At 32.4% G+C, this 22,690-nt stretch overlaps 3 protein-coding genes across 4 annotated transcripts in view; 1 reads left to right on the forward strand and 2 right to left on the reverse strand.

Annotated features, from left to right (window-relative positions):
* The window catches only part of LOC102595149 (protein CURVATURE THYLAKOID 1A, chloroplastic-like), a 22,563-nt gene extending 14,784 nt beyond the window's left edge, over positions 1-7,779 (forward strand). Inside the window, exons 2-5 of the mRNA XM_006358586.2 lie at positions 5,673-5,767; positions 6,397-6,504; positions 6,692-6,763; positions 7,499-7,779. Of these exons, the coding sequence (XP_006358648.1) occupies positions 5,673-5,767; positions 6,397-6,504; positions 6,692-6,763; positions 7,499-7,564 (341 nt within the window). The 3' untranslated portion in view covers positions 7,565-7,779. The remainder of the gene's footprint in view (positions 1-5,672; positions 5,768-6,396; positions 6,505-6,691; positions 6,764-7,498) is intronic.
* Positions 7,780-12,935: 5,156 nt separating this feature from the next.
* Positions 12,936-14,085, reverse strand: LOC102595476 (eukaryotic translation initiation factor 1A-like). The gene is made up of 2 exons (XM_006358587.2): positions 13,697-14,085; positions 12,936-13,298 (listed from the first exon to the last, which is right to left on the reverse strand). The coding sequence occupies exons 1-2, from the start codon at positions 13,949-13,951 to the stop codon at positions 13,119-13,121; spliced, it is 435 nt and encodes a 144-aa protein (XP_006358649.1). The 5' UTR covers positions 13,952-14,085; the 3' UTR covers positions 12,936-13,118.
* A 2,492-nt stretch (positions 14,086-16,577) lies between these two features.
* Positions 16,578-22,200, reverse strand: LOC102595805 (BTB/POZ domain-containing protein POB1-like). 2 transcript variants are annotated; one of them, XM_015314040.1, is made up of 6 exons: positions 21,807-22,200; positions 20,870-21,013; positions 19,489-19,610; positions 19,328-19,391; positions 18,335-18,614; positions 16,578-17,705 (listed from the first exon to the last, which is right to left on the reverse strand). In XM_015314040.1, exons 1-6 carry the CDS (start codon positions 22,057-22,059, stop codon positions 16,892-16,894), a joined length of 1,677 nt encoding a protein of 558 aa, XP_015169526.1. In that variant the 5' UTR covers positions 22,060-22,200; the 3' UTR covers positions 16,578-16,891. The 2 variants fall into 2 exon arrangements, with proteins under 2 accessions (XP_015169526.1, XP_006358650.1); XM_006358588.2 differs by having other exon boundaries at positions 20,870-20,992; positions 21,807-22,199.
* Positions 22,201-22,690: the final 490 nt, after the last annotated feature.

The following is a 22,690-nucleotide window of genomic DNA, read 5'->3' on the forward strand; positions in this document are numbered from 1 at the left end:
GCTAATACATGGAAATCCATGATATAATATGGTGCAAATGGTTTTAATGCATACATTAGTACAGATAAAAATACAATTGTCCCTTAAAACCTTTTTTCACATCAATTTCACTATATTTGTAGAAGTTATTTTTGTAAACAAATATTTTTTTTAGAAATTATGCAATTCATGTTAATTTTTATACATCAAACCAAATAGTGCATAAGAAATAGTCTCAGTATAACTAATGCAACCATAATTAATACAAGCATCTTAGTAATTTATTCTTCGATTTTACTATTAGGTGATGTTTTATTTGCTTCAATTATCGTATTTTTTATGGTGTTGCTAATGTTCTCTTCTTCATTCTTTTCAACATAATTTCTTCGCTACTGTATTTGATTTGCATAATTGTTATTTTATACTAGTGGTGTTTATTTCTTCAGCTTGATCATGATGCATTTGGATTTGGACTATTTCACCACTTTGTTTTTTGTTGTCACTGATCATGAACTCTCTTAAATTTCCTCTCTGGTCATCATGTTCTTGTTGTGGGTGTTGGGATTTGAACTCCATTGAATGAAAAGAAGTAAAATTTAGATTTGGTTTGGATGGATGGATGGATGGGGGTGGGGGATTTCTTATAGGGAAAAGATGCTTTTGGTGATTATATATATCATATATGTAGGGGTTTGGCTATAAAATGGTAGATTCTAGTGAGGGAATATAGATACTAAAGAGGTATTTTTCGTTTTACCCTTTTAAAAATCTACACCCCTTGTATTATGCAAACTCTACACTACCCCTTGTATTGGATTTGGATTCTTTCCACCATTCTTTTTTGATATATTTTATCAAATAATTCATGTTTATTTTTTATTTATGAGTTTTAAAAGATAAACATTTTGAAATTATTTGTTCTTTTTTAAAATATTAGTTCTCGAACACGTGCAACACACGTGTATTCCATGCTATATAATATAAATATTTTACATGTTCAAGAACTTGAACGAATTTTCTTAGTCCAAATAAAAATACAATGTTTATAATGCATGCATTAGCTTTGTGTATTACTAATATCATATGTGGTACACTTTTTCAACATATGTATAATTATGCACTGTGTTTGGTATTACGGTATGTATCGCTAATACATGGAAATCCATGATATAATATGGTGCAAATGGTTTTAATGCATACATTAGTACAGATAAAAATACAATTGTCCCTTAAAACCTTTTTCACATCATTTTCACTATATTTGTGGAAGTTATTTTTGTAAACAAATATTTTATTTAGAAATATGCAATTCATGATAATTTTTATACATCAAACCAAATAGTGCATAAGAAATAGTCTCAGTATAACTAATGCAATCATAACTAATATAAGCATCTTAGTAATTTATTCTTCGATTTTACTATTAGGTGATGTTTTATTTGCTTCAATTATCGTATTTTTTATGGTGTTGCTAATGTTCTCTTCATTCTTTTCAACATGATTTCTTTGCTACTGTATTTGATTTGCATACTTGTTATTTTTATACTAGTCGTGTTTGTTTCTTCAGCTTGATCATGATGCATTTGTATTTGGACTACTTCACCACTTTTTTTTTGTTGTCATTGATCATCAACTCTCTTAAATTTCCTCTCTGGTCATCATGTTCTTGTTGTAGGTGTTTGGATATGAACTCCATTGAATGAAAAGAAGTAAAATTTAGATTTGGTTTGGATGGATGGATGGATGGGGGTGGGGGGTTTCTTATAGAGAAAAGATGCTTTCGGTGATTATATATATCATATATGTAGGGGTTTGGCTATAAAAAGGTAGATTCTAGTGAGGGAATATAGATACTAAGAGGTATTTTTCTTTTTACCCTTTTAAAAATCTACACCCCTTGTATTATGCAAACTCTGCACTTACCCCTTGTATTGGATTTGGATTCTTTCCACCATTTTTTTTTATATATTTTATCAAATAATTTATGTTTATTTTTTATTTATGAGTTTTAAAAGATAAACATTTTTGAAATTATTTGTTCTTTTTTAAAACATTAGTTCTCGAACACATGCAACGCACGTGTATTCCATGCTATATAATATAAATATTTTACAAGTTCAAGAACTTGAACAAATTTTCTTAGTCCAAATAAAAATACAATGTTTATAATGCATGCATTGGCTTTGTGTATTACTAATACCATGTGTGGTACACTTTTTCAACATATGTATAATTATACACTCAGTTTGGTATTTAGGTATGTATAGCTAATACATGGTGGTTCATCATCTAATATGGTGCAAGCGGTTTTATTGCATGCATTAACATGGTTAAAGACATTGTTCTCCCTCAAAAAAAAATTCACATTCTTTTCACCATATTTTTTTAGGGTATTTTTTTTTTGATAACTGAGAAATTCGTCTGTGACCCGTCCTTTGGACCAATAACAACCTTCTAAACTCGGTGGATAATGGGCCCGCCCCTCTACCCTTCTCCACTTAAATACCGGGCTTCGCTTTGCATGGTGTGAGGCTTGAACCTGCGACCTAAGCCACAAATCCTCCACCTTTTGCCACTCGAATTAGACCTTGGAGGGTATTTTTGATAACAAAATTATGCAATTCATGTTATTTTTTAATATTTTTATTCAAATATTGCATAATAAATAATCTCATCATAACTAATATAAGTATTACTAATGCCGACATTATTGATACACCATATTCTACATTATTCTTATACACGCTATCAAAAGACTCCTTAGTAAGTTATCTTTTTATTTTAGTATTTGGTGATATTTTATTTGCTTCAACTATTGTATTTTCTTAGCATTGCTACCATTTTGTTCTTCATTCTTTTCAACATATTTCTTCGCTACTGTGTTTGCTTTGCATACTTTTATTTTATATATTTTACTTGAGTTGGGGTCTATCGAAGAGCGTTCTTTGGAGTGACAATAGGGGTATCTTTCTTTTTATCATTTTCCAAAAAAGTTGATCAACTCGGCGACTGCGTACTCGCCACCCTCCCTAGACCCCACTTGTGGGATTGTGTTTGGGTATGTTGTTCTTATTTTGAACTTTGACGTGATGCTTTCTTAGTCAATCAATTTTCTATCATTATTTTATTTACCACTAGTAATTTCTAGGTCAAATTAAATTTTGACATAATACATAGATAGATACTTTAACTTGACCCCCACCAAAAGTTGAACCTCCCCCCCAAACTTTCATTATGACCGTCTAGACACTTCAACTTGACACAAGTGTGTCTTGCGACCACATTAACTTTGAAAATGCACATCTAGACACCTTTAAGGGGGTGCATTCTCAAAGTTGAGGGTGTTTACAAGGTCATCTTAAACCAAGTTTAGATGTCTAGATGTGCATTTTCAAAGTTAAGGTGTTTAGTTTCTAGTTGAGGCCAAATTTAGGTGTCTATCTATGCATTATGCCTTAATATTTTGAACTCTATACTTGGTGAAACACCCTATTATAAAAGAGAGGACATATTGAGCCCCTGTGATTAGCTGATTGTAAATAGCTATTAAGTGTTGAAGAATGTTGAACTGATTTTATAAATAGGTTGATACATGTTTGGATAGAAGTGTTGACACTGTTAATAAGCAGTTGATGTGTTTGGTAAAAAAATGTTGATAAGTTGTTCTTTTGTTAAAACGCTTAAAATAACCCTATAAGTATATGTGTAAAGGAAAAGAGGAACGATGGATATGAAGTGAAGAGGATGTAAGAAGTTCTGTTTTGGAAAAGATGTGTTGAGAAATAGATAAAATATTAAGGTTAAAATTGTAAAACTTATGGCTTTTGGCTGAATTTAGCCTTAAAACACTTTGGTGTTTACCAAACACGTAGATTAGCTAAAAAGTGCCTATAAACCAGTTTGGCCAACTTATAAGTTTAGCCAAACATCCTCATTGTCTTCCCCTTTTAGAGTAAAGCATAAACTTGTCCTCTTCTAGCATTTCTTCACGTGCTGCAGGAGATGTTGTTGGGGTCTCATTTCCTCACTTAGTTTCGGGCTAGTTTCTTGTTTTAGTTATCTTTCACAAAAGTAAAAAAAAAGAGCATAACTTTTCCTAAGTTCGGATAAAGGAAAGATTGCCTAGGTAGACCACAAATAAAATTGTTTTCTTCTTAATAACTATTACTATGAGTTTTCCAAATTTAAAATGTTTGAATAGAGGACATGCAAAAAGATTCATAAACAGATGGCAACTGGTTCAGATTGAAGTTTAGTTGATTTATTGATAGATTTTTTGGCTTGTTATACTATCTCTTTGTCCTACTTTAGATCATTTTGTGGAGCATCGTGTTAAGTTGGTTAACTGACATTTGAAGTTGATCGTTGAACTTGAATGTGTCAATTCTTCACATCTGTTTCCTTGGTAGATTGTAGTTGATATGTTTTTTTTTATGATTTTTTTCCTAAAAAAGTCCTCTCTTGTTTTCTGATGTGCTTGTTGCTATTCTGTCACGATGATCAATAAATTACTTACGCATTTGTGATGACTTGAGTAGAAGCTTAAATCATTTGGTCTTAAACTAAAATATTGTTATACCTTTGACTGGGGAAGTTTTTGAGAAGCTAAGAAAGTTTTTCCTTCTGCCAGAGTTTGATCGATACTCATGCAGTATACTAGGCCTTTTAATTCTGCCATGCCCCGGCTTAATATTTTTTAGCTTGCCTTCGGCCTAATTTACCGTGGGATTAGCTTGTTTAATTCTTTGGGTATGATGTCTTATCCTATGGCTGAATAATACTGATTGACACAATTTGTGCAAGTAACTCTTGTCATTTTACAGTTAGCTCATGTACTACTTAATTGTGATATAAGAGCTTCATATATCATGTGCTACTTCTGGTCTTTGATTTAGTTATTCAGTGGGTATTGTCCTTAGCTGCTTTGCATCCAGTGCTATCTTAGAATTGGCATCTGAAGCCACTTTAAGGCTCCTTACATCAAGGAATATAGCATCTGAAAATGGATAGCAACTCATAATTTGCCATTTCTTTCTCCAGAAATAAATAGGAATTTATTGGTATATATGGATACCTTTTCTGCAATGAAGTAGTTACTAGCCTTTTCTACTTTCCAATATCCTTTTCGATGAACTGAGATTGACAATTTAACCTAGTTTTGGTAGATTCACCAAGTATTTGTGCTTTCAATTGTTATTGGAGTTCCAAAAAAATCATGCTTCTTACCAAGGGAAAAGGGTATCTTCGCAATGAAAGGAGAACCTCATACACTGTGATGAAATGACTTTCTATTGAATGGCTTAAAGTTAAGAGTACATCCCAGTCTTTACTCTAATGCACATTTTGTGCACAAATCTTGATGTTTTAGTACCTAAAAGTGTAGAGGACCGATGCCAACGATCATGTTTCATGGACATTGTGATAATACTGTGTATGTAAAACCAAAAGTTTGCAGTTAATCCCTGGCAAAAGCTGGAATTCTTTTCTACCTTGATTATAATGGTTTATGCAGATAAGGTCCAGAGCGAATAACAGAGAACCTCTTGTTGCTGGCTTAACACTATTACTGACATAGTTACATTAAACCTTAAATACAAGTGATGAACATTGTATTAGTATGATGTTTTCTCTTTTCGAAGATAATACTTGTTCCTGTTGCTGTGCTTATGATTTATGTTGATGTCCTGTAACAGAATCCAAAAGGTCTTCGCTACTCCAGGTTAAAGCCTCTTCATCTGAAGAAGCTTCTGTTGATACTAGTGAATTCATAACAGAGCTAAAAGAAAAGGTAAACCGGATGGCTTGTCACCTGAGAAACAATTGCATCTTCTCTGCTGAAAGTAATAGTCATTTGGTAGTTAATCTCTCTTTTGTTGCATCTCTTTGAGGTTTACAAAGATCTAAACCTTGTTTTGTACACAGTACTTCACCATAGAGTGTGAGTTACTTATTCCTGCAAAATACTTATAGAACAATACTTGTCAGATTGTTACATGTATAATGTCTTGAGGCTTTCTTCAATTTAACAATAGGAGTAGATCATTGAAATGAAACTCTAATAGTTAAATAGGACCATGTGATGATAACTTTGATATTAGATTTAGTGCAACCATAGACTTCTTGTTCTTTTTACCTTCATTAGAGTTCTCTTCATAGTTTTTATCTGCTGAACGCTCTCTAATTTGGGGTACGTAGTACACGGTTTTGTCAAGTTGGAATTTTTCAAATGGAGATTATGTGGGAGTACCTAAAAATACAATTAAAGAATTATTAGAGATGCATTTTTCTTTACTGATTGGAATAGATAGCTTTTCCTTTTAATACGAAGTTAGGATTTATATATTTTTATCGTTTTTATGTTTATAAACAAATTTGTTTATGTCTAACTCACATTGAATATCTGTGTATTGATTACAGTGGGATGCTGTTGAAGACAAGACGACAGTGCTACTTTACGGTGGTGGGGCAATTGTTGCAGTTTGGCTATCTTCAATTCTTGTTGGTGCCATCAACTCAGTTCCTCTAGTAAGTAGATCAATGGAATAAGCTAATTGTTTTACTTGAGGACTGCTTTAAGACTGTTCTGAGTCTTTTCCCTGCTTTAGGTTTCTGATTTTTCATTTGTATGACAGACTGAGATCCTGTCTTTAATAGATCTCTTCTGTGATTTTGCCCAACCATCTGAGTCACTAATTTTTCTCCCTTTCTGCAGCTACCGAAAGTTTTGGAGTTGGTAGGACTTGGATATACTGGATGGTTTGTCTACCGCTACCTTCTCTTCAAAGTAAGATCGCGGGATTAGGTTTCATGTTCTCTTAACATTTCAAAATTCTTCCACAAAATTTTTTTAAAAATACTTTATCTATCATCTGTCATCTGTCATTATCATACTTTATTTTTCAAGAGGGTAGATGTTTTTATAGTGGACCAGATAGTCTTGAAAGCACAATATGAATATCCATTCGGCCACGCCTTAAAAGGTTAGCCACAATGCATTCATGGCCTGAGTTTGCAAGGTGGTCTGCTACCTTATTGTTTCCCATGCAGGTGTGAACTAATCTTCATAAACATTGTAGTTTAGTAAGTCCATCCAGTTTCAAGGGGTAGTGTCTGTGGATGAACCTATCTTAAGCTAAATTAATAAAAAGAGTGGCTGCGGCTTGGTTCTGGTATCTCCCTCTACATCACATTCCGCCACGGTAACTCATCCTGTCAAACCAGCCAAAACCGAGATACTTCAATGTTCTCACTGTGCTGTCTATTTCAGTCTTATGAAACATCTCTTAACCATGACAAAATCTGAATTTAGCATCGATATGCCAACTAACATTTCTGCAGTAGTCCCTGTTGGTCTGTAGTGTATCTCATATTGTGAGATGAAGCGACCCTGTGCATCATGAATAAAATGTTCTGAGATTTTGAAATAACTACACAAAGAGAATACATGACTACTGTAGAATAGTGGTGGTGTTTGCATGGAGATGCAACAGAGATTTGAATTTGTTGTTCTTGCTTACAGTCAAGTAGAAAAGAATTGGTGGAAGACATTGAGGAATTGAAGAAGAAGGTTGCAGGAACTGAATAAATGCATGTAATTTGATGTCAAATTCACGGTGAACGAATTCCAGCACCAATGCAAATGAACTGTAAGTTTCTTGTACTAGAGGCATATGTTCATGTGAAGTAAGAGTAGGTTTTGATGTAAATTTATTTATCTTAGCACAATCTTCAAAAGAAAATTCTATGTTTCACTTTCATTTGATAGTGTTATAAATCATAGTCTGTTTCTGCATCTTGTTACACCATATTGTTCTGTAAATAAGGCTGTCAGTTAAGCCCCCCAATGCCTAGCTCGAGTGGCAAAATGTGGAGGATTTGTTGCTTAGGTCACAGGTTCAAGCCCCACACCATGTAATGCGAAGTTCAGTATTTAAGTGGATAAGGGTAGAGGGGCGGACCCATTATCCACCGAGTTTAGAAGACTGTGATTGGTCCAAAGGGCGGGTACAGGCAGATTTCTCGGTTATAAAAAAAAAAGGTGTCGGTTAAGTGCACAAGGCAAATGAATTTTTGAAACGGAGTACATGGTTATTGCCAAAAATCCAATGCAACAGGGCTTTAGAGAGGTTTTCGATAGAACATCAGCTCAAATAGTACATTCAAAGCAAGTATGATAAATGAATATAGTACGGGCTTTAGAGAGGTTATTTTCGATAGACCTAAGCTGAGGAAGCACATTCAAAGCAGATATGAAAAATGAATATAGTAGTGAAGAAGTCATGTTGAAAATAACGTAGAAAAAACCCATAGCAATAACAATTAACATGATAATAGAAACAAAGCAACACAAAATAACAAGTAATAATAAAAATCTAAAAAGATAATAGGAGAATAATCTCTCTTTTATACTATATTAAAAGCACGAAGACCTTTAGAAATGTTGATTGAACTTTTTGCTCTTCATTATAAGACTTTATAATGAACAAAATTGTCACTTACTATTTTTCTCAAATAATTATTATCTTGATATTTAGAACTTTGAAATTAATTAAAATAATCTCTTACATGAAACTAACTTCTCCAAATTAGATTTGTGTTCCATTTACAACTTTTTTTTTGTTACTATAAAATAAATCTCCCTTAAATTTTATTAATTTTGTAAAGTTTCAATTCCTCTAGGTTTAATATAGGACACTTTTTATGCGGAGTGTTATTATTATTATTATTATTCTAAGACAAGACCAATTATATTAGGAAATCTTTTAGCACTTCGAACTCTTTTGAAATTAGGATTTCTTTAGATATAAAAAAAGAAAGAAGGAAACACTACTAATGAACTCTTTTGAAATTAGTAGTTTTTTAGATTAAAAAAAAAAGGAAAGAAGGGAAAACTACTAATTACATAAATATTTATACCATATTACTCCCTATAGTTGAAATAATTACATTTTATTTCACTAATTAATAATTGCAAATCAGATTTTAAGTCAAATACACCTAAATACATATATATATTTGCTATCACATACATTCTCAAATACAAATATATAGGGAGAGCGGCAAGCGAGAGAGGGAGAGACGAGAGAGACAGCGTATATCATATACATGTTAATTTGTCGGGATACAATGTATTCGGAATAAATTGCACCTAATTTAATTTATGTATTTGAGATACATATATTTGAGGATCGAAATGTGACACAAATAGTAATTTTGGAAACACCTAAGAAGACACGCAATTAAGCTCTAAACTAGTGAAATTTATGTTGTTTATTAACCTGTGATCTACAAGTTTACAAAGATAACATTTTTTTTATCATTTAAAAAAATATTGCACTTATTTAATACTAATATTTTTTCTAATAACTTGATTATATATTTACTACTTAACGCACAATTATTTATTTTTTGTATATATATTTATTATAGTTAACACAATATATATGTGCAAAACATGTACACTTAATTAGTAATAATAATATTGATAAAGGAAAATTAGACAATGCTCAATTATGCAACTAGTCTTCTATCATAATCATCGACATTTATATCCTCTTATCTAGGGTCATGTTTTCGGAAAGCTTCAAGTGCAATATATCTTGTCTAATTACCTTTCCCCAATTTTCCTTTTCTCTTCCTCTACCTTTCCTTAGACCCACCATAACCAACCTCATACCTTCTCATTAGGGCATTTGTGCATCAAAATTCACATGTGCGGATTATCTCAGCATCGCTTCCCTTATCTTGTCCACACCACGGAGGCCACTCCACCTTGTCTCAAATATCTTCGTTCTTACTTTTACTTTCTTAGTATGTCTACACATCCATCTCAACGTACTCATTTTCGCTACTTTTATCTTTAAGACGTGTGATATTTTGACCGATTAATACTCCGCCCAGACATTGAAATTTTGTGGGACTCTACAAGACATGTTCAATTCAAGTTGGGACTCTACAAGGTGTGTTCAATTCCAATTAATTAGAATTCTTGGAGGCTACTTAACCCTAAATCCTAGTTCATAACTATATAAAGGGTACTATATTCCCTTGAAAACAGGGGCGGAACCACCCTATTTCTAGGGGTGTCATCCGACACTACTTCGTCGAATTTTTTTAATAAATGACACTCCTTAAACAAATGTGCTGCCTTGGCTTGTTGGTTTGGCATGCGGCTAAAGTGCAATGACTCTTTCAGTTGGCCTAGTTCGACCCTCACTAAGTGCATATTTTTGTTTGATTTTGGCTTTTCTAGTTATTTTTTGCATAAAAATTAATATTGTTGAGATTTAAACCTCCAACCTTCAATTTCTAATTAAATTAGAATAAAATGGACCGTTTGAACTAGAATATAGTTTGTATAGTATTTTAGTAATTTAATCACTGTTCAAAATAAAACTCGACATAATAATAAGTTATAAAGTTAAAACTAGAGTTTTTGGCTAAAATCATCCCTAAAGTACGACTTAAACCTAAAGTACATTCTTGTGTTATATAAGTGAACAAAAAACATCCTTGCACTATCCAGAAAGTTGCAAGATTCATCCTTTTGTTTAATTTTTAAGAAATTCACACCACCAACAAAAAAAAATGTGTCAAGTCGAATGAATATATGTACACATGGTTAAGCTAATCAAGTTGGGTGATTTTTCTAATTTTTAGGAATTGAGGGTTTATATCATATTCAGACAAAATATATTCTAAATTCTAAATGTTCTTTGTAAAAAGTATGGCCAAATACAACTCCAACTTCAAAATTTTCAAGTAAAATATTTTTTTTCATAACTAAACGCCTACGTAATTTCACTAAATTTCCAGCATTTATATACATTGTATAAAATGTAAATTGCACTGTATATAACGTACATACGTACTAAATATTTTATTAAAGAAAATTTCTAAATAGTTGGGCATAATATTTTTAAATTGATTTTTTTACATAATTTTTCTAAACATCGGAACCTACTGTATAAATATCTCAAGACTTATGTATTGTTACAAGTTAATTTACTTGATGATGCAAAAAACATATAAACTAATGAAAGATTCATTTTCTATCCATGTCCTTATTCCTTTTAGGTAACTTTGATATTCTCGTGTTGGCTAAGACATGACCAAATTAAAAAATAAAATATAATTATTGGTTCAATCAGTTTCGTAACAAAAATAGACTTAAGGATGATTCTTGTTATTTTTGGATAGTATAAGGATGTTTTTTGCTCACTTAGATAATATAAGGATGTATGTACATTAGATTTGAGTTATAGTTAAGGGATGATTTTAGCCAAAAGCTCTTAAAACTAAGTCATCTTGGAAGTTGTTAGTACACAAACTATAATGTTATTATATCAATTATTTATTTATTTATTATATATCGACACCGCTTATAAAAAATCTTGTGTACGATTCATGGAATATTCACAAAGATGAGATCAAAATATGTGAGTCTTCTTGATAATCAAATACTTCAAGAAGATCCACAAATCCTTTCATGGAAGATAAAATTCAAATTATCCTAGTTCGAGAAATACGCCACTAACGGCCCTTGAGTTATGGAGATCAAGTCCAAATTATCCTAGTTCGAGAAATACGCCACTAACGGCCCTCGAGTTATGGAGATCAAGTCCAAATTATCCTAATTCGAGAAATACGCCACTAATGACTCTCGGATTATGGAGAAGAAGTCAAAATCATCATAGTTCGAGAAATATGTCATTAACGGCCCTCGAATTACGGAGAAATCTAAAGAGAGAAGAATCAAGGAATCAACAGATTTGTAATCACAGTCTTGATAAATGCATGAAATTATGTTTCTTCATATTTTATTTGTGATTGTAATTTATTTTTCTATCACTTTAAAATTTGTTGTAAATAGATTGATCCAACGTCCACTTTAAAAAACTTACCTCTAAGTCTTTGGTGGAACATTCTTATCACACAAGACACCGAATGCGAGTCTCCATTTCATTCATCCCGCTCCAATATGATGTGTAACAACATCATTAATCTCCCCATTTCTTTAGATTGTTGATCCAAAATATTTGAAACTTCCTCTCTTAACTTGCACTCCAAAAACTCTATTTTAGGTTTGTCAATCTGGAACCTAAACTCCAGAATTTGTATCCAAACTTCAAGCCTATAGTTTATTATAGTTAAGGTCCTATGGTAAGATGGCTAGGGGTGTGCACCGGTCGATATGATTTAGTTTTATGTATTATCGGATCGATATATCTATCTTTTATTTTTAAATATGCTAAACAAATCGGTAAATATTTTTTATAGTTTTTCGGTTTATGATTTTTGGTCCTCAAAGGTTCGATTTTCGATTTAACCGATAAAGAAATGCTCATTAAACAATTATATGACTTCTCCAACAATTTGACACGATGAGACAATAATGTAACTTTATTGAATGTTCATAAAATAGAAACAATAGTAACTTACATGAAAAGAACTATATAAGTGCAATACAAATAAAAGAACTGGGACAATAATGTGAATTGAAGGCTAAAAGTTAGTAATCTATAAGGTACTCATTAATATTTAATATTTATATAGTGGTAAAGTAGTAAATTACTAATTTACTACTATCTTAATTGGTTATCGATTTACCCAATATTAAAAAACCAATATCAAGCTAATAACCCGATAATATTTTTTATATAAAATTATTAAGAATCCAAACCATTTCGTTTATGACAAAGAAGTCATGCATAAGATCCTAGTTTGTATTACATTTTAGGTCAATTTTTAAGCTCTTTTTGATAAAATAAAGATGTGCTTTGAAGGACTTATTTTAAGTTAAAAGACAAAAATAAGTTAAAAATCATGTTATAATTGGACTTTTTGACTTATAAACTAAAAGCTATAAACTCATTCAAACCAAAAGCTAGTATAAACTCTAAAAATATTCCAGCAACCTTTAAAAGTACACCAAGGAATAGCAACAAATTCAGAAGAAAGACGAGCAAAAACATTTCAGAAGTAGCAAACCATCCAGAAAATAGTGCAAATAGGAAATAATATAGTAGCTTGTTAGAAGTATAAATATATTCATACAGAAACCTAAAGCTCTGTGATCATCATATAGTTTACTTGTAACGAACATATAAGGCAAAAAAGCAATTTAAGTAAGAAAAAATCTAGATTCTGTCGATGTCTTCGTCCTCAAACTCAATATAATCATCATTAGGGCCGTCGTCTTCTTCATCCAATATATTAACACCCTCATTGAGCCTAATGTTCTCTGGTAACTCTCCATATGCCTTCAACAGCCTTGCCTCATCTGGCATGTACTTGAGAATAACATCAGCTTTATCATCCTGCCAAATCCAAATACATAACAATTGATATTTTGAACAAGTAAAAGCGCGAGGCAAATTGGAACAACTACTGAATATATAAAAGAAGTAGTGAATTCAAGGCAAACAATTTGTTCATAAAAGAAGCCTGACCCGTTCCCAACAACAACAACAAACCCAATGTAATCACATAAGTGGAGTTTGAGACTCAGAGTCAAAATTGAATATGGACAATTAATTCAACTATTGACAAGTCAACCTAGGGTAACTATTTCTGTTCCTAATCGGTAATTCATTATTAGTTGTAAAATAACACAAATCATGATTTTGATAATTCACACAGGCAACTCAATTCATCAAAAGTCATATGACAATCAATTTCCAGATAAAATAAAAAAAAACAGAGGTTGAAATTATACCTGAAAATCACGAAGGCCAAGGAGAACGATATCACCAGCAGAAATCCAAACTTTTTTATGCATCTTACCACGAATATGACAAAGACGTTTAGTACCATCAATACAAGCAGCTTCACATCTTCCATTACCTAACATACGTTGTATCTGAGCGTATTCTTGTCCATCTTCTTTGAAAATTAGTTCTCTCCTTTCATCATCAGCTTCGTTCTTCCCTCTCTTCCTGTTCTTACCTCCCTTTCCCTTGTTCTTCGGCATGATATATATTTGCTTCTCAAAAACCCTAATTCTTCTTTCTCCCTATTTATAGGGAGGGAGGAACGGATTTTCTGTTCTATTTTTAGTAGGAATTGAAAAAAGGGGAATTATTTTACCCAATTTGAGTTAGTGACGGAAAAGAAAAAAGTATTTACTAAAAACAAAACAAAATTAAAAGTATTGGAAAGTGACGTTGTATTGATTATTTTTCTTACAAACTTAATAGGAAAAATACTTACTTGTACGACAAGTAAAGTGGGATACAAGTAAATATCTACATTGTGATGATGATACTAAATTTTAATTATTTTTTCTTAAATTATTGATGGTATTCACTAAGGTTTAAAAGGGATAATTTCGTATACAAATTAATTAATAATGTGTTGATATATTATAAAGTATTTATTCCAACTAATATTGGTATATTATATGATTTCACATTGGGATGATATATGATATAATATCTAATTGATACTACTTATTTAAAAAAATATTGGTATATTAAATAAAACTGTGTTGATATGATAAATAGTATAAGTTAGTGTATTATATAGTGACTATATGGTAGTATATATTTCAAGAAAACTCGGTATATTATATAATACCAAGTTAGTATGATTTATGGTATAAGTTACTACATTATATGGTGTGTTACATATGGTAGTATTTATTTCAATGAAAATTGGTATGTTATATGATATACCATATTGGTATGATATATAGTATATTATGCGTTGTATATATAATAGTATTTATTTTAAGAAAAATTAGTATATTATATGATTTTGATATATGATAAAGGTGGGTATATTATATCGTATCCAATTGTTAGAATATATGGTATATGTTGGTTTTGTTTTGTATGGTTAACATATGATGAAGTCTACTTTAGTCGCTTACTAAGAGGATCACTAGGGAGCATAATTGTATAATACTAATAGAAATCAAGTACTTAAAATATTTAACTTCTACAATGATAATGGTGTACTACAATAAAAACACAATATTTTGTCAAATTTGTATCAATAAAGTACAAAACTACAACAAAAAAATGCATCAAATACCAAATTAAATAGCTATCAAACTATCCAAAACATATTCGAAAGCACGTTATATATTCAGATGAACTGTTTCTTTAATTATTTTTCTTTAGACACCTTATTCAATTGAAATCTCATCTTCAAAATTGTTATCACTCCATAGTTGTAACCTCTTTCTTTTGTTGATTTGAGTGCGACAATGATAGAGTTTACACCTATGTTATTCTCTATATTCATTCTTTTTGACGTATTATGTATAATAACTTACCAGATGATTGACCTCTTTTAGATTTACCGGTGGGAGACAGAATAAGAGCAATCAACTCAAAGCTTGGTCTTGAACAAACAATGAAGTTGTTGATGTCGATAGTAGATTGCCTTAAGCAAAGACTCTTTCTAGGAATATAATCCATATGAATTCTCATGATCGATTACACCAAGAAACAAATACAAATTCTTTCTCTAATTAGAGATGATTTTGAAGAAAAAAAATTAAGAATGAAAAAAAACCATTCTTAATAACTTAATGATTTTGAAATTGATATCTCATCTTCAAAATCACTATCATGAGGGTACTCAACATTCATAATAACTTTCTTCTTACCCTTTTTTCTTGCAGATTTAGGTGTAACAAACAATATTTGAGTTTACACCATCTTCTCTCTTTTTACCTTTTTTTTTTGTTTTATTGGCCTCAACTTACAGATTTCACTATCAGATGGATTACCTCTTTTAGATTTACTTTTCGAAGAAGGGATGAAAGCATTCAATTCAAAATTTAGTCTTGAACAAACGATTAGGGTTGTTGACATTGATATTAGACTTCATTAAACCAAGAGTATTATCCAAAGCAACTTTCCTACTCATAATTGATTTTTCCAAGAAGCAAAATTAATTTTTTTGTGTTGTTAGATGATTTTGAAAAGAAACAAAAAAAAAATGAAAGCAAATTGTTATACAAATCCTTTCCTCAATAAAGATACATGAAAAAAGAGAAAAGAAAAAAAAAAAGAGTGCAGCAATTCATTAATACCAAGGAAAAATATGATGAATGACATTTAATTGGCATTCCTTTCGTGTAAATGGTAACAAGAGAGAGAGAGTAAGATATTTATTAAAGGAAATATGAGACCCATAAAATCGGTCCACTAAACTAATAAAATAGGTCTAGAATTTTCTAGCTTATAATAAGTCATATTTGTAATTAAAATGTACATGTTGTAAATTAAAAAAAAACTAAATTTATATTATGTAAATTAAAGTCTTAAATAGAATATTCTAGTGATTTTTCCAACAAGAAATAAATGGATACAAATTTATCCTATAATTATCCATCACACCAAACGAATCATAAGTGAAATGGACAGTAGAAAGGAATTCCAATCCACACATAAATCATGTTGTATGAGTCACCAATCTGCATAGCAACCACAATGTTTACCATTCAATTACTGGCTTCACCTCATGAACATTACTAAGAAAGAACACTGTTAATCAGTAGAAAGAATTTTGATACACACAGTCAGATATAAATTATATATACTTGTCTATAACAGGGCATAAGAAAGTTAAAATCAAATAATCTATTCACAGTGTTCACAATTGTGCTTGTATTGCATTAAAACAGGGTCAGAACTCAGAACAATCAAACATTTCTCACTTACTGAATTCCATTTACATCCTTTCTCATGCTTTGGAGAGCACAAGGATAAAACTACTATGGTCAAAAGGATAACATTATAAAATGTTTCAATACCTATGGCAGTTAGTACTGATACCTAAACCTTACACTTCTTTTGCTTGATCAAAGCCAAGAAAAAAGATACGGGACTTTGGCGGCTCAGCTAATAATAATAAGCAAAACAACTTAAGTAATTGACATTGTAGGAGAAGAGAAAAATCAGTGCCTGATAGTAAGTTCAGCCCTGAGATGGAGTACGCCTTTAATAAAATAGAGACTGTCCTCAGCCATGAAAGAAGTCCAGGGTATGGCGAATAAATTGCGATAGCCAACTGCCTTACCCCCAGTAAATGTATAGTTTCCCTTGTATTTGCTCACATACTCCTCTGCTAGTGTTGTCCTCGCAGCAAATTCATAGTCGACTGTAAATGAAACTGAACCCTTTTCCTGCATTCCCAAAAAGAGACCAAAACAATGGAAAGAGCTTTGCTGATCCATGTTGCAATGTGCGGACAGGAAAAACCCTTGTCCACCCAAATGAAAAGCTTGAGAATATACTCTCCCAGATGGAAAAAGATTAGCACATTCGTCCCGCTTAAGATCTAAGTAGACTATACATTGTTGGCGTGGAAGTTCAAACTCAACAACCTTAACAGGTCGATACTTGTATGCACGCTCTACAAAACGACGACTGGTCGAAGCTGATTCTTCTGCAGCTTGAGTTCGTTGGCGGTGTGGGGCCTCAGCTTTAAAAAAGAGGGCCTCAAGCACTAGTTTGGATGCAAACTCATGTTCAAAGTCATTACATGCAAGAACCTTCCGAAGCTTTCGGCAGCTCATGAAAGGAAAGCGGATGCAACGACCAAGTCTTGAACTAAGAATTTCTCGGCGTTCCTCTATCAAAGGATAATGAGCCCTTGTCCACTTCAAGACAAAGTCATATACTGCATCTTCTGATGCTACCTGAAGGTCATCACTGGACAAAATTGCCTCAATACCAGCAAGAGGCAACTTCATGACCTCTTCTTGGAACCTGTCAAAGATGAATGAACTGATTAAACAAGCACAAGCAAGTACCAGATGCTTCAATAAAAAAAACCTTTAGTAATGTAATCCACATCAATCCTTCATACAAGATGAAAAAGCAACATGTTATAAAGTTCATGAAATATTGCTATTATCAAATTGAAATGAATTACATTACTTACATTAGTGATTATGCATTGAAACAATAATGTAGTTTAAATTATTGACAACCTTCAGATGTTGAAACTTAGATGAACATTTTATGCATAGGTATATAAACCTATGGTGTGGGTTTTGTCATATTTCTTCTTTATAATTGCTAAGTCAGATTCTTACGTTACAACTTTTAGGTTTTAAAAGCTCACAAAGTTCCCAATATATTACCCAAATATTATAGAAAAGGTTCCAGTTTTGCTTATCAAAAACATATTACTGAAAAAAAACTTCGAACCATCTGCTGAAATTGGCCGAAATAAAATCCGGTAGCAGAAATATTTGACAAAAGACAGAAAAAAATAGGCATACTAAACAATGGTTTTATGGACTTAATTATCATTGGTGTGCATACAGCTGTTTTGGATAACAAACTAAATAACACAAGAAAAAGGAAAAAGGGTAAGCATAAATGGAACTAACTTGGTTATATCTTTGTATCTTGCAGCTAGGAATTGTTTTGCTGCATCAGTCAATGGCCGAACTGCATCAGCCATCAGGACACTAGAAGGAAGCTCCAGATACAGCAAAGCTGACTCCGGAGTCATAGGCAAATTACACAGTAGCCTGCTGCAATACTTCATGCAAGATGCAACCTCAAACTTGTCAGCAGCCATGAGCACGTCCAGCAATCCAGGCGCTGTATTTGTAGTTAACATATTTCTATACATAAATTTCAGGAGCTCCATCAATGCAGCTTCCTCTGCTCCATGGGAACAAATAAAGAAAAACCACTTTTATGTGAGATATGATACTGACTTTAAAGCCACTTCATATAAAAAACAATATTTGATACACAATCATCAAAACCAAAAGTCCAGGAGATCAAATATTATAAAACGCTTGGGGGTCATTTGATAGAGTGTATTAACAAAAATAATGCATGCATTGGCTTTGTGTATTAGTAGTACCTTGTTTGGTACATTTATTCATGCTATGTATAACTAATGTTCAATTGTGTATTAAGGTGTGAATTACTAATACCATGAATTTTCAAGTATTAGCTGGTTGAAGACCCCATTGCCCCTCAAAATCTTTATTACATCTTTTTCACCATAATTATGAAGGGTATCTTTGTAATAAATATTTTTATGCAATGCATGTTATTTTTAATACAACAAACCAAACAATGCATAAGAAATCATCTATATATAATTAATGCAAGGCGCAAGCATAGCTAATACATACATTTTTAATACAAGCATTACTAAATACACTCTAATTAGCATTATTTTTATACACTCTACCAAACGACCTCTTAAAGTATGACAGTACAAACATTTCAATTCCCTATGATTTGCAAACCTCACATTCATGATGAACGGGAAAATGCATTCAGACTTTGTCAAGTTAATTTCTACTAAAGTTCATTGACCATTATGTAATCAAGGTCAAACAACAGTGCACATGACATACCTGAAGCATTGATCCGTAGAGTTACTTGTCTTTGCTCAGACTCTCTCATCCCATTTGAGAAGAGCTGCATAAATTACACGATAAAGCGGGTTCAAACTTCAAATACCATTCTAAAATCTAGACTGTGCATAAGCAGCTTACACTTGAAAATGAATGTTTACCTTGTAGAAGAATGGACTCTTTGCTGCTAAAATGGGGGAGCTAATGTTTAGTGTTTTAACTCTCATAACCCTTGGAGAATCACAATTCCAAGTTGAATCATCACTATTAGCACCTTCATCTCCTGCACAGAAAACATAACATGGTTTATCTATCTTTTCCGGCCCATGTCACACCACCCTTTTTCACGACTTCATTGAAGACAAAGGTTAATAAAACTGCACTCCGTAATCACGAGTCACTGATTACAAAGACCATTAACAAAATCTTCTTTAAGTTCACTCTTCTGTCTTTCCTTCCATCAGATAATTAAGCTCTATGCAAAGACTCTAAGCACAAATTTTATTGCATTGTGCTGCTTGGTTTTCTCTTGAAAGGAAGCAAGACATTCACATTTTAATTTTTTTAAAACAAATGCTAACAAAACCAGCCACTCTAATATTATCTCCAACCAATCGAACAAGCTACTTACTGAATAGAAAATAAAATGTCCACTCGAGCAGTATGATCATCAAACAGACTCGGTCTATCCTAATTCCCCTATAAAGAATATATCCAGTCAGAAACACACTGAAAGCTAGAAACAAAAGATGTTTTATTTATAGCGATAGTATCGGGACCAGCTTGCTTGTAGCATTGTACCTTATTAATCCACCAGGTACCTACTACCTTCCATTAGCACCAAGGCTTGGATAGATGAGAATAATCACCTAACCTGTTTTGGCTCCACTGGGATTTAAACCTCAGTATCCCATGGTCCACTCCAACTTCACTGGTAACTAGAAGAAACATTTCTTGTATGGGTTACAAAATTATACCAGGTTTGATCTCCAAAAGTACTTTCATCAAATATTTATTCCACTATGTGAATATAACCAACAGAAGCTATTTGCAACACAGATACATGCCCAGAATAGTTCTAGCATGCAACTCAAATTACTGAATTTGGCAAATGAGCAGTCTGATTTCCTCTTGCAAGCTAGAAAAAACGTTTTTTTTAAACAGGTAACTTTAAGGCTTACGCTAGAAAGAACAGTTTAAATCCTTCACATACATTCCTCTAAATGAACCTAAGCATAATAAAGAAATCCCTTTAAACCTACCACCTTAAGAGCCAAACTGATCCATGACAAATGGAGTAAGACAACCATTTTTGGGGTGATATTTCTTGAGGTTAGTCATACCCAGGTCTTCTATCTCTCATGAAATTGCAATTGTGTTTCATTTTTGCACCCTTCTATCTTAGAAAAAAAATCAGATTAGCATTTGGGAGTCGTACAGAATTTTTAAAAACAAAAGAGAGTTTTTAAGTATCATAAGAGTTCCCAGGGAAATAGGGACTAAGGAAATGAAATCTAGAAAGTAATTTGTTTATAATAATACCTGAGTTTGGCTCTTCAATCATTGCAACAACTGCTTCATCTTGATTTTCGTTATCAGCATCTTCACTATCAATTTGATTACAGCAAATTACCTGATCTTCAGGGCATGCTGTGATATCCAAAGCTGCAAACGAGTGGTACATGTCTGGTTATCATCAGAAAAACCCATACCAGCATAAGAAAGAGCAAAATCCCAATCACTATGCATAACATTTATAGCAAGGGAAGAAAGTGTATATTGTTCATCCCTTGCCGCCACCCCCAACCTCCCCTAAAATGAAATGATTACGGAAGGAAAATATTAGCAGCTGAAGTCTCATTGTAAGCATATGCAGCAAGTGATATGTTTAAGTTTAACTCCGTCGCGATTTCAAACCACAAAAGCAGAATTTGCGAAAACTTCATTTCCGCAATATGACACTTTGACTAACCATAAAAAACCACATACTATAAAAAAAAAGGTAATACTCTGAAACATGTATAAGTCAGTGTAATATGTTGTTCATCTCATTTAATCAAAATTTCCCTTAAAAAGTTAAAACTATAAAGTTCATAATAATATCATAAGGAAAAGCTGAAGAACTATTTCCCATGTAAAAAACAATTTTTAAATAGTTTAGTTCGATGCCAGCTTGCCCACAATAATGTCCAAAACAGCTTACCCACACCTCAACTATTCCAAACCAGCCATCTCCCACCATCTTTTTCTCCTTTTCATCGTCATTTCTGCCCTTTTCCCCCGAGGAAACCACAATCCAAGAAAATAACTTTAAGAATCACAATTTTAAATCCCAAAAAACCCCAACTTTCCTTGCAATTTTGACTCATTCAACAAAATCAAATATCTCCCAAGTTCCAAAAATCGCCAACAGATAAATCAGGCAAACAGATGCTTAAAACAATCCAATTAGAAACCCCATAGATTCACGAAAACTAACCGTTTTCCTTCCTGAAATCCTCACGTCGGCGCTTGCGATTACGAGCCCAATCGGCTAAGCTACTGCAGCCGCCGCTGGAATTAGAACCACCGGCGATTGAGTCTCCAAGGATCTCGATCCGTAGAATACGATCAGAGAAGTTGACGTCGTCGAAGGCGAAGGCGAAATCGGGTTCCCCGGTATGGGTAGGGGAGTATTCCGGGTCCATGACCGCCGTTCTCGGGTCGAATAGGTCCAAATTCTGATACTTCATATTCTTTCTATGAAAACCCTAAAAAGCTTGGAAGAATTCAGAGTTATGGCGTTTGGAGATAAGACATATGGATTCGAGTCGTTGAAGATGAATTTAAAACTAGTGAGAGAAAAAAAAAATCACTAATAAAAGAAGAGAGAGAAAGAGAAAAAAAGGCAAATTTGAGTATATACACACGTAATGGTGGATTGATAATTATTTCATGAAGGAAATAATGCAAAAAGTTATTTTTTTTTCCTTTTTTTGTTGAAAATTTTCAAAAATAACATTGTTTGAGGTCAAATTATCAAATATAGTTATAGTTTGGATAATCATCAAATATTTTTGGTCTTTAAAATTCATTCAGTATCACAATAACAGGTAAAGAGTAAATTTCAGAAACTGATTCATACAGAGTAAATTTTAAAAGACAATAATAGATACAAAGTAAATTTTACCATACAATACTATATGTAGAGTAAATTTCAGAAACTGACGCATATGCGCATTTCAAAAGCTGATGTTTTGCCTAATATAGAGAGTATTGAATTGGTAAATACCAGTTAAATCAAAGACTTTTTGAATTCACAGGAAAAAAATCATCACTTGAAAGCGTCATCGAGATGGTCTATTCAGAAAGATTCAACGTACT

The sequence above is a fragment of the Solanum tuberosum genome, unplaced genomic scaffold (assembly GCF_000226075.1).
Source record: "Solanum tuberosum cultivar DM 1-3 516 R44 unplaced genomic scaffold, SolTub_3.0 scf00267, whole genome shotgun sequence".
In the NCBI taxonomy this organism is placed as follows: Eukaryota; Viridiplantae; Streptophyta; class Magnoliopsida; order Solanales; family Solanaceae; genus Solanum; species Solanum tuberosum.

Bases quoted from the DNA above. Each gene is read 5' to 3' on its own strand.
- LOC102595805 (XM_015314040.1), bottom strand. From the start codon at position 22,059: ATGAAGTATCAGAATTTGGACCTATTCGACCCGAGAACGGCGGTCATG. The intron at 21,014-21,806 runs GTTAGTTTTCGT...GATGATAACCAG, and splicing joins GGATTTCAGGAAGGAAAACG to ACATGTACCACTCGTTTGCA. The intron at 19,392-19,488 runs GTAAACATTCAT...TAATTTATGCAG, and splicing joins AGAGTCCATTCTTCTACAAG to CTCTTCTCAAATGGGATGAG.
- LOC102595476 (XM_006358587.2), bottom strand. From the start codon at position 13,951: ATGCCGAAGAACAAGGGAAAGGGAGGTAAGAACAGGAAGAGAGGGAAG. The intron at 13,299-13,696 runs GTATAATTTCAA...TGGATTTGGCAG, and splicing joins TTGGCCTTCGTGATTTTCAG to GATGATAAAGCTGATGTTAT.